The sequence below is a fragment of the Sinocyclocheilus rhinocerous genome, unplaced genomic scaffold, assembly GCF_001515625.1.
Source record: "Sinocyclocheilus rhinocerous isolate Xijiao unplaced genomic scaffold, SAMN03320098_v1.1 scaffold546, whole genome shotgun sequence".
Taxonomy (NCBI): Eukaryota; Metazoa; Chordata; class Actinopteri; order Cypriniformes; family Cyprinidae; genus Sinocyclocheilus; species Sinocyclocheilus rhinocerous.
The window spans coordinates 259,193-274,148 of NW_015661123.1; the positions used below are offsets into that span (position 1 = coordinate 259,193).

At 33.9% G+C, this 14,956-nt stretch overlaps 1 protein-coding gene across 1 annotated transcript in view; it reads right to left on the reverse strand.

Annotated features, from left to right (window-relative positions):
* Positions 1 to 3,933, reverse strand: part of LOC107726268 (COP9 signalosome complex subunit 3) — a 13,278-nt gene extending 9,345 nt beyond the window's left edge. The window contains exons 1-7 of the mRNA XM_016535800.1: positions 3,762 to 3,933; positions 3,176 to 3,305; positions 2,975 to 3,087; positions 2,835 to 2,884; positions 2,667 to 2,759; positions 1,998 to 2,121; positions 1,677 to 1,732 (exon numbers count right to left, since the gene is read on the reverse strand). Of these exons, the coding sequence (XP_016391286.1) occupies positions 1,677 to 1,732; positions 1,998 to 2,121; positions 2,667 to 2,759; positions 2,835 to 2,884; positions 2,975 to 3,087; positions 3,176 to 3,305; positions 3,762 to 3,816 (621 nt within the window). The 5' untranslated portion in view covers positions 3,817 to 3,933. The remainder of the gene's footprint in view (positions 1 to 1,676; positions 1,733 to 1,997; positions 2,122 to 2,666; positions 2,760 to 2,834; positions 2,885 to 2,974; positions 3,088 to 3,175; positions 3,306 to 3,761) is intronic.
* Positions 3,934 to 14,956: the final 11,023 nt, after the last annotated feature.

The window sequence follows — 14,956 nt, forward strand, 5'->3', positions numbered from 1 at the left end:
GAATGAAGCAGGGTGAGGCTGAAAGCCGTCGAAGCGAAACGAGGCGCTGAACGAGCGTGACAAAACCGGAAATCGAGGGGTTATGACGTCATTAGCAGGCGACACAATGGACACGGTCCGTGTCACTAGCTAAAATTGCTTATTTCTCTGGATTTAAACATTCTTCGAAACATTTGGGATAATGTAAGTACACAAGCCAGCAAAATATATAACACTGTTCTAGTGGTTTTGGGATATTTTAATAAAAAAATCTTACATAATGTGCCTTTAATCAGGAGAGGGACTACATTTCATGTCTTTGTTTGCATGAATAATTTTTTTTCTTTTTTTTTTAAATGATATATTATGTAATATAGAGTTTTAAGAGTCATCAATAGAGTTTTAAAGACTCTCCTCCTGCAGGACTGAAGTTGTTTGTTATAGAATTATAATAAAGGGCAAAAACCCGATAGAACCTGTTTAAAATTTGAAAAACAGTAAAGAAATGTAAATTATTTGAAGTATACATGATTGGGAAGAGTATGTGAATGTTCTAGTAATGATACAATGATACAGTGGCATTGGCAAGGAGATACTGCAGTGTTTTTCTCATTGGAACAAATATGACAAATTATACGTTCTTTTTATGCTTTTGTGGAAAAAATATTGAAAATATAAATATATATATATATATATATATATATATTTCCCATGAAGGATGAGGGACACCAGGATGTACTTCTTGTATGCTTCTAACATGATGTGACTGACAGCCATTGCTGGAGTGGTTATTGCCTGAAAATAGACAGAAAACACAAAATAGGTGCTTATTTACTAGGAAATTAGACATGAAAAATATACTGGGTGTTTACAATATATTCATAATGCCATATTTATTGTGAATATCACAATGATTTTGATGTGCTTTTTATTTGTCATTAAGTTTTCGTTAAGTTTCATTAAATTTCATGTTTGTGAATCGGTTCATCTCAATGAATTGATTATGATTCATTAGTGCCATCACTTAATGAGATTTACGCAAATGTCCATCAAATGTTTTAGCATGTAGGTAAATACTATTGTTTATTAATGTGTATTTGTATGCATAAAACTCAAAATGTTTAAATGTCTCCGTTTAGTTAGTGAAAAACATGCCTAGATTTTTTTTTTTTTACAAGTCCTTTACTTCTTGCATTAAACATTTTTTAATATACCGAGACATAACTGATGTTTAGTTAAAAATACTTTAAAAATGGATAAATAGTAACACAATAACCACAAAAAAAAACACTCTTTAAACCATTTCAGAAAAAAATACATAAATATCAGGATATGATATTAAATGTCATAAAAAGAAAGACTTTCTTAATTCTAAAAGAGTAGAATGAATGCTTATTAACTGGGAAATTAAACATGATGATGGAAAATATACTAGAATATTTACAATATGTCATACATTAATTGTGAACATCACAAAATCGCAATGATTTTGATGTGCTTTTTATTTGGTCATTAAGTTGTACATTAAAATTTTTTTTTTTTTTTTAAGAAAAATGAATAAATAAATAGATAAAACTAAAAAGTTTAATTTTGAACAAATATTGAATATCTCCAAAAGGCCAACATCTATAAAGACTTTAGCTATATTGTCCAAGCAATAACAGAGGCAAAACTATACTATACATAAAAATAAATACCTGTTCAAAAAAATACAGCGCCCGTTCAAAGTTCTTCAGACCCGTGTAGATCATGCCTCCATAGTAGTAATAACATAGAAAGTGCTTTGCGTCGTACGCTCCGTTCTCCTTGCAAATATCCATCATGTCTAACTCCAAGAACGGGACTGCGGGTTTGAAGCAGATGTGCTCAGTTGTGTCATAAATCTGAAAATTAAATGTATATTGTTACTCATCTTAATAATGAGTGATGTATGATCCTGGTGCTCTACCGTCATATGGATGTCACCGTTTGATGTGTTTGTTAAGTTTTGGAGGACTTTATATACGTGTAGATCATGCCTCCATAGTAGTAATAACATAGAAAGTGCTTTGCGTCGTACGCTCCGTTCTCCTTGCAAATATCCATCATGTCTAACTCCAAGAACGGGACTGCGGGTTTGAAGCACTTCGCTAATAGACATAACTGTAAATAAAGGGTCAAATTATTAGTTACACAATAAACATCAAGCGATCAAGACTGTTTAACCCTCTGGCATTCATCACATCTGTGATCCTCTGTGGTCAAATGGTTTTTGTACTATATTTTTGAATAATAATTGTTCTTTACATTTTTATTTTGAGGGGATTATATTTTTATGGTAATATACAATATTCACCTCTAAATTCTGCATCATTTATTTCTATATAAAAATACAATTATTAGAAAAAAAATCAGATTATTTTCAATTAATACAGTGTTATAAAGGGCTGTGTATTCCATGTAGTTGCTTATAAGATCCCTTGCAGTGAATGGGTGCCGTCAGAATGAGAGTCCAAACAGCTGATAAAAACATCACAATAATCCACAAGTAAGCCACAGCACTCCGGATGGCCTGAGGGTGAGTATTTTGGGTGAACTATTCCTCTACTTACAACTTTTAATTACAAATAACAACTTAATGAATCTGTAATGACATTCTACCGATTTTACACTGCTGTTACATCTAGCTGTTCTGCTTTCAGACTCACCTGATACAGGTCTGCATGCACTGAGGTAAGCTGGTTTGTGTTCATCTGCATCTTGTCTATGGCCTGTTTAAGTGTACTTATTCCACGTAAGGGCTGTGGAACAAAAGACAACTTAATGTCAGTTTTGTCACTTAAAGATAACATCCGAAACGACAGAGGAACACTTGCCTGTTTTTTTTCTACAAGGGCGTTTGTCAACTGGTGGCACAGACCAGCAACTGTACGCAGGAATAAAAAACAGAAAATATTAGCACAGATTAAAAAGTACTATGAAAATGATGCCAAATATTGCTGACGTGTTTTCATACATGTATCTGTGGCGTATCGGATGTGCTCTCCATTGCAGGTGCTGATGAAGAGTTGGACTTGGGAAAACAGGGTCTCAAAATCAGGGATGTTTGGCATGGAAAACTTCACAAACCTGCAATACAATTAAAAGAAACATCAACTCTATCAGACGAGCAGAGAAGACCCTTGATCTAATAGGATTCAACAAGTCATTGACTTACAGAACAGCTAAAACCCCGAGGGAATGTTCCTGGATGTCCAGCGCTCCAAGAACAGTGTCCAGATGGGAGAGATTCTTGGCCAGAAGCTCCCCACTTTTATTGATCAGCTCACACAGTTGAGTCATCTGACCTGAGAAACACATTATTATGAATGAAAACACGACTTCACATAAGCTTAATGCAAATATACATGCAATTAAGATCTCATATTTAGTTTTGAATGACGATAACCTGTCCTTCTTCTTGCAGATTGGCTCTACATGACAGAGAAACTCAGAGTAACATTGTTATGATGGTATTTTATACCATATTTTATAAATGACTCGGCTAACATGACACGTCTAGTCATTTCGCTGGAGTAATAGCTAATCGGTTCAAGTAGAAGCTGCGACGTGTAATTATTCTGCAACATTTATTTATTTTTATTTCTGGTTGGACGAATAGAATAAGATAAACAAATGCCATGTGTTACTGCCTGAAATATAAACAACTAGCATGCTATCGCGCTAACGGCTTTTAGCATTAAGCTAGTTAGCTCGTGTATTCGTTAGTCTTGAGTGTTGGAGAACCGTGTAAAAGAAGTTACCTTGAGCGGAGAGTTGCCGCACATTATTCACGAACTGCTCCAGAGCCGAAGCCATCGTTTTGCGCTTTTGGGAGGATGTTTTTCATTCAAATGTCAGAAGCAGTTTTCCTGTACAGAAGAGACGGGCCCTCAGCCGCCAACTGCATTCAAATATCGCGAGGTTTGAGTGACAGCTCAGTCAGATTCCGCGAGATTTCAGGCACGGGATCTTACCATGTTTCTAACACGATTAAAGCAGCACTATGTAACTTTTTCTGTGTTCAAAATTTGCTAAATGTATATAATGAGCGAGTACACCATGAATTCATCTCATAGTGCTGCTTTAACATGTCGCTTGCTTGTTTCTAACGTGATTAGCATGTTGCAGGGCTGTTTCTAGCATTATTAACATGTAGTTACCATGCTGTTGAGAAGGGTCTGGCTGCAGACTTGCACTTGCACTCTCAGACACTTACACAATTGACATCACTTGCAGTCTTTTTTATTTTGTTCTATTTGTTGATTACTTTTTGTTTGAATCTCTCAACATTTTACAACAGTAGCCAGGTGGTGAAGACAAGAAAAAAGAAACTAAATTATAATGTCACTTGCAATCGCCACTTGCACTCAATGTGTGTGTGTTTTTTTTGTTGGTGTTTGGCTTAGTGTTCTGTTAGAATCATTATTATACTCTTATACCTTTTGTTCTTTACTATTTTGAATTGTTTTTAGCTTTATTTTTTGTTTTTCATTTAAATGTTAAGTTTTGAAATGTTGTTGTATGCATTTGTCATTTTTATTTAATTTGTTTATTTTTAAAATGTGTATAAGTAGTATTTATAAAGTTTCAGCTTTTAGTTTTGGATCTGTTTTTAGTTGTTTTAATACTACAATTGATTGCTTCTGTTGTCCTCATTTGTAAGCTTTGGATAAAAGCGTCTGATAAATGACTAAATAAATAAATAAATAAATAAGTGCAGCTAGTAAATGTTTGGTTTGTAGATTGCTGTAAAATGACTCGTGCTTAGTTTCTCTTTCCTTCACCCAGTACAGATGTCTTCATTTGCACCAGTCCAATAAAGCATTACAGCTGATTGATTGATTGATTGATTGATTGATTGATTGATTGATTGATTGTGTGTACAGTGGGTTCAAAGTCTGAGACCACTGTTCAGGGTCAGTGACGTGATGTTCATTTTTTTTGGGGGGGAACGCTTTATTTTAATGTGTCCTTGTAATAACAGTTCGTAATTACAAGCAATTAAAAACATTAAACTGAGCCCTAAACCTATAGTAAGTACATGCTGTTAATTCATATACTCAGTACTTATTTATGTAACAAGGACACAGTAAAATAAGTCGGAACCCATTTTTTCTAAATTTCTTAAATACACTGACTTGAACACACCTCTTGAATGCCTGATGAATAGAATTAAAATTCGTTTTGATATTTTGGGTGATATGAAATCTAAAATGTAAGTGTGATACAACTGTCCTGATATCATAATAAACAATATAAATTATTAATGAATAAATTTAGTTTGACTTTAGAAAAAAAATATTTTAGCACAACTTCTGCTCAAACATATTTGACCTAAAATAGTGCAGAATCTGAAATATGTTTTATTCATTTTACATAATAACTTTTCTTGAAAATTTTCCAAATTCTGTAACTGTCTATTTATTTCCAGGTTTAAATAAATTAAGCTTAGATAAATTATTTTATGTATCTGTATGTATGTTTTGTGAGTTTATTATTATCATGTTTTTGGTTCTTTGATCTGTTCATCTGTTGTTTTCTCCCTGTTCAGCCTTCTGAGCAGAAAAACAATTTAATTGTATTATTATTAATTTCATGTATTGTATATACATTTATATATATATATATAAACATATAAAACATAAATGAAGCAATCGCATTGCTGGGAGTTTGTTGAAATTCGGAAATTATATACAGTGTTGTTCAAAAGTCTCAGATTATTTATTTTTTAACACTTTATTTACTGATTATTTTTTAACAGTAATTTAAAAATAATTAATCTTATAGTGAAGATTTAAAAAAACAAATACCCAATATACTGTATATTACTATGTATAAATATATACAAATAAACATATATATATATATATATAATGTTTATACATCTATAATAGTATATTGGGTAAATGCATTTTTTAATTTTTTCATCTTCACTATAAGATTACAGTTTTTTTTACGATCGTTATGACAATTTTCTTCAATACTTTTAACAATTTTCCTAAACTCTTAACACAGTTAGCACAACTTCCATCTGTGTAGGCAATGCAATTAACACATTTCTTGTTGCTTTGACACAAAATGCATTCAGTTAACACAAATTGAAAATGCTTGAACTTCTTTTACACACAAGCTTGACCAAAACAATGGATTTTTACTGCCAAATTAACAAATGCGCTCTCACTGTACGTCAGTGGCTAAAGCCGAAGTGAACAGCTGTTCATATTGTGAATTGAAACACAAATATATCCCCTGTGTTTTATTCGCTTGCTAATGAGAAACAGTTGATTGAAGTTATGCAAATGTATCCAACAGGTAGGATATTGTACATGGGCTTCTCCTACTGCAAAGTGTAAATAATTTTTACCATGTATTACAGTGACTGTACGCATCTGGTCTCTAATATGTAAATGCATTTAATCTCTTTAAGGATTCAAGGTCTACCTCCCTCAGGGGGCAGAGGAAAGCTCCTAAATGAAGAACTGGAGCTTGCTATTGTCAACATGGTGATTACAATGAAATAAAACTGAAGGACATTCAGTCCAGAGTTGTAGAGGACAGCCTTGTCTTTGGGAACATTGCAGCAATCAGCATAACATCCATTTCTCAGCCTCTAGCTAAACACCGAGTCCGAATGAAACAACTATACAAAGTTCCTTTTGAGAGCGAGGACGGTGAGCGCCAATACGTCCAGGTAAGGTTACGCAGGACAGTCATTACTGTACTATACATAGTGTGTTTTGCAGTAAGCTGCTCTATAATCCTGGAGTACAGTAGGTATTCAGAAAAAGCATTTAGACACACTGTGTCTGATTACTTTCTGAGAGTCATGCAATCGGAGGCCAGTCAAGTCCCACATGAAATGATCTACGCTGACGAGGAAAAAAGGCGCCCGCAATCTCCAACAACAGTGCACTCCTGCATAAATGTGAGATTTACAACACCGTACAACACCGAACGCCTTCTCCTGATGTTAGAAGACCTGCACGAAAGACTGGTGCCAGAGGTAGAAAGGGGACAGATAAGAGAGCACTTGCCAATATTACATTTACATTTAGTCATTTAGCAGACGCTTTTATCCAAAGCGACTTACAAACGAGGACAACAGAAGCAATCAAAACAAGTCATTTTCAAAATACTCCATAATGTGTTTGTGCGAAGCCCACTTTAACTGATATCACCGACCACAGCTGCTTGAACTTGTCCTGTTAAATATTGTACTTGAGCTACTTTGTACTTATCAGCAAATGATAAAACTGATTTTAGTCTCGTTTCAGTCATATGTTGATTTCACTGACAGATGTCCTGGAAGAGAAATGCAGATGTGCTCAGTTGTGTCATAAATCTGAAAATTAAATTGTAGTTTTAGTTATTTTAGTTAAACTAAATGAAAATGAGAAATGTTGACTTGGCAACTGGCTGAAATAAAACAAGTTTAAGGGTTTTTATATTTTATTTTATTTCTCTTGAAGTTTATTTTATTTCAAGCAACAAAAATGTTTTTATGGTTTTAGTTTTAATTTTAGTTAACTATAATAACCCTGGCCCCATCAGGCAATGCAAATGTTTGTTTAAACTCAAACTAAATATTGCACAAAAGTTAACTTGAACCAAAGCTTAAGAATCAGATTAAAGGGGTCATATGATGCTTTTTTAAAGATCATTATTTTGTGTATTTGGTGTAACAGAATATGTTGACATGCTTTAATGTTCAAAACACACATTATTTTTCAAATACTGTACATTATTGTAGGTCCTCTATGCCCCGCCTCTCTCAAACGCTTCGTTTTCTACAAAGCCCCCTCCTTCTTTGATAAAGAATATCTCGTTGGTTTTGAGACTTTAGTCTTTGCAACTTCAGGGATCTTATCTATGCACAATCAGCTTGTAACACTCCAAAGAGAAAGGAAAACTTGAAATCGCATCATATGACCCCTTTAAGTAAAATATTAAGTATTTAGTCAAATGAAAATATGTATGACTCTGTACATAAACAATGATCACTGCAAAATGTAAACATCATGAAGCATGTAAATACACTGATATGCTGCTATATGCATGTTATTATAGGTCAGTCTTAAGATAGATCACTCAGTTTTGGCTTACGGAGTAACATTTCCAGCAATCGGCATGAGGTGGCACTGCGTCCTGCAGAAGATCCAACACGCTGCTGAAGTGAGCTGATACTGAGCTTGTTCAAACACTGAGGGGTGTCAGTAGATCGATGGACAGAGTCACTGTTAGTTGTGATTTCTCTCAGAGCTGGTTGGTTTTGTATTGGAGAAATGAATGTGGAAACATCCGGACATTCACAGCACTCTGAACACTATCTATCACCAGAAGCCTGGAGTCAATAGAGTCACATTACATGTAGAAGAAGACAGTGAGCTCTCTGTATCCTCAGCTTTCTTACAGATGTTTATAAGGCAGCTATACATTCACGCCATCGGCCCTCACTGTCATACTGTCAGCCCGAGGATATGAGGAGCCCCACTGTCCTCTACTGATTATTGCATTATTAAATGGAGACTAATGTATTTACTTTTATTTTACAATTGCATTTACTTTGATATTGTAAATAAGATTTGCATTTGCTTCACTTCTGAATGAGTCTTTATCAGGGTTATTAGTTAAACTAAACTAAACTAAACATTAACTAAACATCTAGTTGCCAAGGCAACAGTTCTCATTTAGGTTAACTTGTACACTAAAATAACTAAAACTAAACCTGAAATAGAAATGTAAAACTATATACACATTGAAAACTAACAAAAAAAATTTAATTGACTAAAAATTATATTAAAATGAGAACAGAAAAAAAAATTATTAATAAAAAAAACTATAATAGTATCTCAATGATAAAAATGGCACTTTAAATCATTAAATTAGATATTTAATAAGTTTTTTTTTTTATAACCGCAACTTTTTACCTCACAATCCAGACTTTTTAATTCAGAATTCTGAGTTTATATCTCACAATTCTATTTTTTTTCATGCCATAGAATTTAAAAAAAAAAGAAGAAAAAGTAAATTAAAAAAAAGGTAATTGTGGCTTTTTATCTTTATATTTCTGACATTTTTTTCTCAGAATTGTGAGATTATATATAAAGTCAGAATTTCAAATAATAAATAAATAAACAAATAAATAAAAAATCTTAATTGTGAGATATAAACTCAGAAATGTGGGTAGAAAAATCTAAATTGTGAGATATAAAGTTGCAACCTGTTTTATTTTATTTATTTATTTATTTATTTTTAAGTCCATTGTGGAAACAATCTATAATTAACAGTCCTATATAATACTATGTAATATTTTATTTTAGGTCATAATTTTTTGGCTTTGAAAAATAAATCTTCCCAAATTCCCCTGGGATCTGTTTGGGCTGAATGATCCCGGTTGCATTAGAGTGAATGGAGGACGTGAGGTCATGACCTTTGACCTTATACATGCAGACTGTCAGGGAGTGGAGTTAACCAGCTTGCCTTTGCTCTCTCTTTCTAAATTGGAACAATTTATTTTAAAAGCAATTGTGGCATGTTAAACTGACTGTCATCATGGAGAATAAGAGCAGAATGAACGTCTCTCTTTCGTGCTCGGTGAAAGGCTCTCTTGTATTGTCATGTGACGTTCTTAAAACTCACTTCTGAAGCACACAGAAGAAGAAAGAGAAAGAAAAGCAGTACTTTAACACGAGCAGTATTCTGGAAGATTTGGAAATGTTTCTCAGCTGGAGTTTGAACCTCACGATTCTTCAAAGACACTTTCTTTCTTCCTCAGCAACAGCTTCACGTTTGCGCTGTATGTCCAGGCTGTTAATATAATGCTACAGCGGCATGTATTGCATGCAGTTTTTCCTGGAACAGAAAGAGAAAGTGCACGCATCGCAAGCAGAAATAAACCGACAGCATTAAATTAAACTGAATACATGGCAGATATTGAAAAACAGCAACATGAAATGTCATTCACAACCCATTTTCATCCGAAATTGGAAACATTATCCAGAAAAACAGGGTGTTAAAATAGCATAATGCAGCTAAAAAAAAGTATGTGATTTGCAGTGTCATCCAGAAAGAATGAAAAGTTATTTTATATCAGAGGTCAAGCAAGTTCATATACTGTATCATGAAAAACTTTTTTTTATTTAATTGTAAATTTAATTAAATACATTTTTCAAATAATAATTAAATAATTATTTTGAATATATTGTGATATATGTGTGTGTGTGTGTGTGTGTGAGTGTCTGTGAGAGTGTGTGTGTGTGAGAGTGTGTGTCTGTGAGAGAGAGTGTGTGTGAGTGTGTGTGTGGAAACTGTGGAATGAGCAACAGTAATGGTGATTAGTAAATACCACTACATAATATATAAAAAAAATTAGGTAGCACTGTATTTTACAATCCTGTTCCGCATATACATACTATGTAGTTATCATAGTAATAACAATATCTAGGTAATAAAAGATACTAACCCTGAACCTACCTCTAAAACTAACCTTAACCCATGCAGTTACCTTACATTACCCAGTACTTTCTTAGGTTAGAACACTGTAAGTGCACTGGCTTTCTCTGTTTGGCTTATTTGCACAGATATTTGTATAATTCTCCAGTGTTGTGCCACAAATACCTGCAGTTCAGTTTTGGAGCAGCATCTGATCCAGCTGAAGACGGAAAGACCGGCAGTGACAGAGAAGGAGAGATAGAGAGAAGGAGAGATAAAGAGAAAGAGGATTGCGGAGGCCAAATGCGTCAGTTCTGTGGATCCCTGCGGGGTTATGAAATGTAGGAATCTGCGTAAGACTCTTCTGGCAAACACTTTACTGGATCGTCCTGCTGGATGGAAGCGCTTTATGCTGTGCTGTTTCACTGAGGAAAAACAAAAAAATATGTTTTTTTTCTCTATGCAAGTTTAATGTTTTTGAAAGAAGTCTCTTATGTTCACCAAGGCTGCATATATTTGATAAAAAATACAGTAAAAATAGTTATATTGAGAAATGTTATTTCAGTTTTAAATAGCAGTTTTCTATGTGAATATCTGTTAAACTGTAATTTATTTCTGTGATCAAAGCTGTGAATCCTGAAAAATAAAATGTATCACGGTTTCCACAAAAATATTGTGCAGCACGACTGTTTTCAACATTGATAATAATCAGAAATGTTTCTAATAATCAGCATATTAGAATGATTTCTGAAGATCATGTGACACTGAAGACTGGAGTAATGATGCTGAAAATACAGATTTGATCACAGAAATAAATTACATTTTAACAGATATTCACACAGAAAACAGCTATTTTAGATTGTAATAATATTTCACAATATTACTGATTTTATTGTATTTTTAATCATATATATTCAGCCATGGTGAGTAGAAGAGGCTTGTTAAGATGTAAGAGCAAATCTCTGGCTCTGGAGTTTGCAGAAATAACAGTTCATTGCCAAAAGCCAAACTCCACCAACAGTCCGGCCCTGATTCCATGGATGTTTGTGAACATAATAAATAAACTTTCATTTGACTTGGCTTGGACAGCGAAAAGTCTGATCTTTTGAGACACCAGGAAAAAAAAAAAAATCAGTTGTTTACTAGAAGAAAAGCCTGGAAGGAAAAAGAAAAAAAAATCAGCTTGTTACTTTCCAAGCATTTCTTTTTCCCTTTCTGTTGATGTTCTCTCTGTGTTTGTCTGCTTAACGACTCACTGTAGCCGACCAATCAGAGCGCTGCACTGGGTCACATGACACACCTGTGCACACAGCACTCAGTTTCCAGAGTGGAGCTTCTCTAGGATGCTGATAAGAGTATCACTATAATCATATACCGAAAAAAACACACTAATTACTGACTCATATCCTCTGAAAGCCAGACAAACACACTGCTGTTAGCAAAGTATGCCAGCGGATCCTATTTAAAGTCTATTTTTTGAATGGTTTTAGTTTTAGTTTTATATGCTTTTTGTTGTTGTTGTTTTAACACAACATTTGCGAAAACCAGCCGACTTTACGTTAAATATTTATTATATATGTCAGTTATGCGGGTTCTTTAAAAGCCAGAGGATTTCTCTGTTTCCTATTGTTATGTGTAATTAATCGATGATCTTTTCAGATTGTTCACTGTTGAAATCATTCCCATGATAAATTATGCATGTTCTCCAGAGTAAGGTCAACAATATTGTGTGACACATTTGGGGTCATTCTTGGAAAAAACTTTTCAAGTCAGGTGATTTATGGAGAAAATCATATTGATAAGATAAAGGGGAGACAAAAAGAGACACACTCTGGATTTATTTTGGGTTTATATACTTTTTGACTGGTAGATTGGCTAATGTTTTGGTATGTTTATTTTTCTACTAATCCTCCATATATATATATGATGACATTATAAACTGTTTTGGGTGATATTGAGCTCATTTCTTCAGTGAGAATTGATTTGTCAGCTGAAAATTCACAGCTCTATCATATATTGAGCTGTCAGTTTTGGGAAGTGTAACAGTAAAGGTCAGTTGTTTGTCAAATGCCTATAAGTGATGTTTGTCTTCGCAAGCGTCATTGATCATGATTTATAATGCTTGCGAATTTCAAAAGCGCTGTTAAATCCCTTCCCCGAAGTTGTGTTGTGACACCTTATGAAATGCTTTATTGCACGGCTGCAATGAGAAAAACTCTTCAATTCACACAGCAAATCAAACCTGCACTGAGTTCTTAGCATTACATCTGAAACTAGTTCATCAGTAACAATGAAAAATATGCACAGTATGGGAAAATAATACTGTGCCTAATGGTTACACAGTCTTGACACTTTTATGTGGTATTTCAGAGCAAAAACGTGCATCTTATTCACAAAGCAACCGAAATCCAGTTTCACCAGGCGCCCAATGCGTTGAAATATCTCTGTGCTGACAGCAAGTCAACATTCTTTGGTAATACTTTACAAATAAGATCATTAGTTAATGTTAGTCAAAGCATTAACTAATATTTACATTTGTAAATGCATTTGTTACAATATTTATTAATCTTTGTTGATGTAAAAAAAAAACTGTTCATTGTTAGTTGTGTGTCTGTACTGTATATGAATGTGTTTCTACACTGAAAAAAAATTATACTCAATCTTTTTAAGGTAAGTGGTTGCAATCAATTTATTTTAGCTACATTTAAATAAACAAATTTAGTTGACTAACTTTCAGCTAAATTTGTTTATTTAAATGTAGCTAAAATAAATTGATTGCAACCACTTACCTTAAAAAAATTTAGTAAATTCAATGAATCATTTTTTTTTAGTGTATGGGAGAGAGCGGGAGAAAGAGAGTATGTGCTTTCCGTACATAATAAAACATAATTTTGTGGCAAAAACATAAGCCAAACTCCACCAACAGTCCGGCCCTGATTCCATGGATGTTTGTGAACATAATAAATAAACTTTCATTTGACTTGGCTTGGACAGCGAAAAGTCTGATCTTTTGAGACACCAGGAAAAAAAAAAAAATCAGTTGTTTACTAGAAGAAAAGCCTGGAAGGAAAAAGAAAAAAAAATCAGCTTGTTACTTTCCAAGCATTTCTTTTTCCCTTTCTGTTGATGTTCTCTCTGTGTTTGTCTGCTTAACGACTCACTGTAGCCGACCAATCAGAGCGCTGCACTGGGTCACATGACACACCTGTGCACACAGCACTCAGTTTCCAGAGTGGAGCTTCTCTAGGATGCTGATAAGAGTATCACTATAATCATATACCGAAAAAAACACACTAATTACTGACTCATATCCTCTGAAAGCCAGACAAACACACTGCTGTTAGCAAAGTATGCCAGCGGATCCTGTGGGATTTGTTTAGGAACTGTCAGGGTCAATATACTGACCCTTAAACTTCCACATAAATCCGATCAGGTCCCATATTTTTTTCCTGAGAAACACAGTGACTCTGTGTACATAACACTGTATGTAACTGAGCAGGTTTTGAGAGCACTTTCCGGGAAATGGCATACCAGTGCGCAAATACTACAGAAACACAAGCAAATAAAGCATAAAATGCATAATAAATCATGATGTTAGACACACTTAGCCTGGATGGGAGGAAATATGACTGGCGAGACTTACGGTAAATACAAAATAACAGGACAGACGGTAAAAATAGATCTTTATTAGCTCTGCCGGAAAATAAGTCTCGACTGTATCACCACAGCTGTAAAGAATCAGTCCACTGAAGGCGAGTGTTGAAGTGAGAACCCAAGTGCAGTTTATTGTAAATTCAATGAATCATTTTTTTTTAGTGTATGGGAGAGAGCGGGAGAAAGAGAGTATGTGCTTTCCGTACATAATAAAACATAATTTTGTGGCAAAAACATGGAAATATTTTGTCATTTTTTTATCACATTGTTTACTATAACTATTTGCTTCGTCAGTCATTGTGGGCTTTGGTTCTTTTGATATTGTAAGCTGTAAGGACTTTTGAAATAACTGAAATAATTTGGCGAAGTGATATGGACATGTAATGCGGTCAAGACCTGCCTGGAACTACTTTAGCCGTGCGTTTCCCTGAAAATAATTGCACATCTTAGAACATTCGTCAACCAATCAGATTAAAGCACTCAACAGCCCTGTAGTATAATCCATAATAACTCTTCCTCCAGTGAAAAAGTGCATCTCCTGTTGTCTCTCACATCAGAATCCAGCCACATATTTGTTTAGAGCTGTTTAAACGCTGCTTGATCTGTGCAGATTTCTCTCCTGATTCACACCAGCAGCTTGCGGTTTTTTAATTTTAATTTTAAAACTGAAAATTTTATTTTTCATGTAACATGGTTTTTATGTATTATATTATATTTTTATATTATATTTATAATATGTATAATATTTTATTTGATTACATTATATGTTATTATATATTTATTTTATTTTATATAAAGTATATTTAATTTTAAGTAACACATTTATGGATATATACAGTGGGTACGGAAAGTATTCAGACCCCCTTAAATT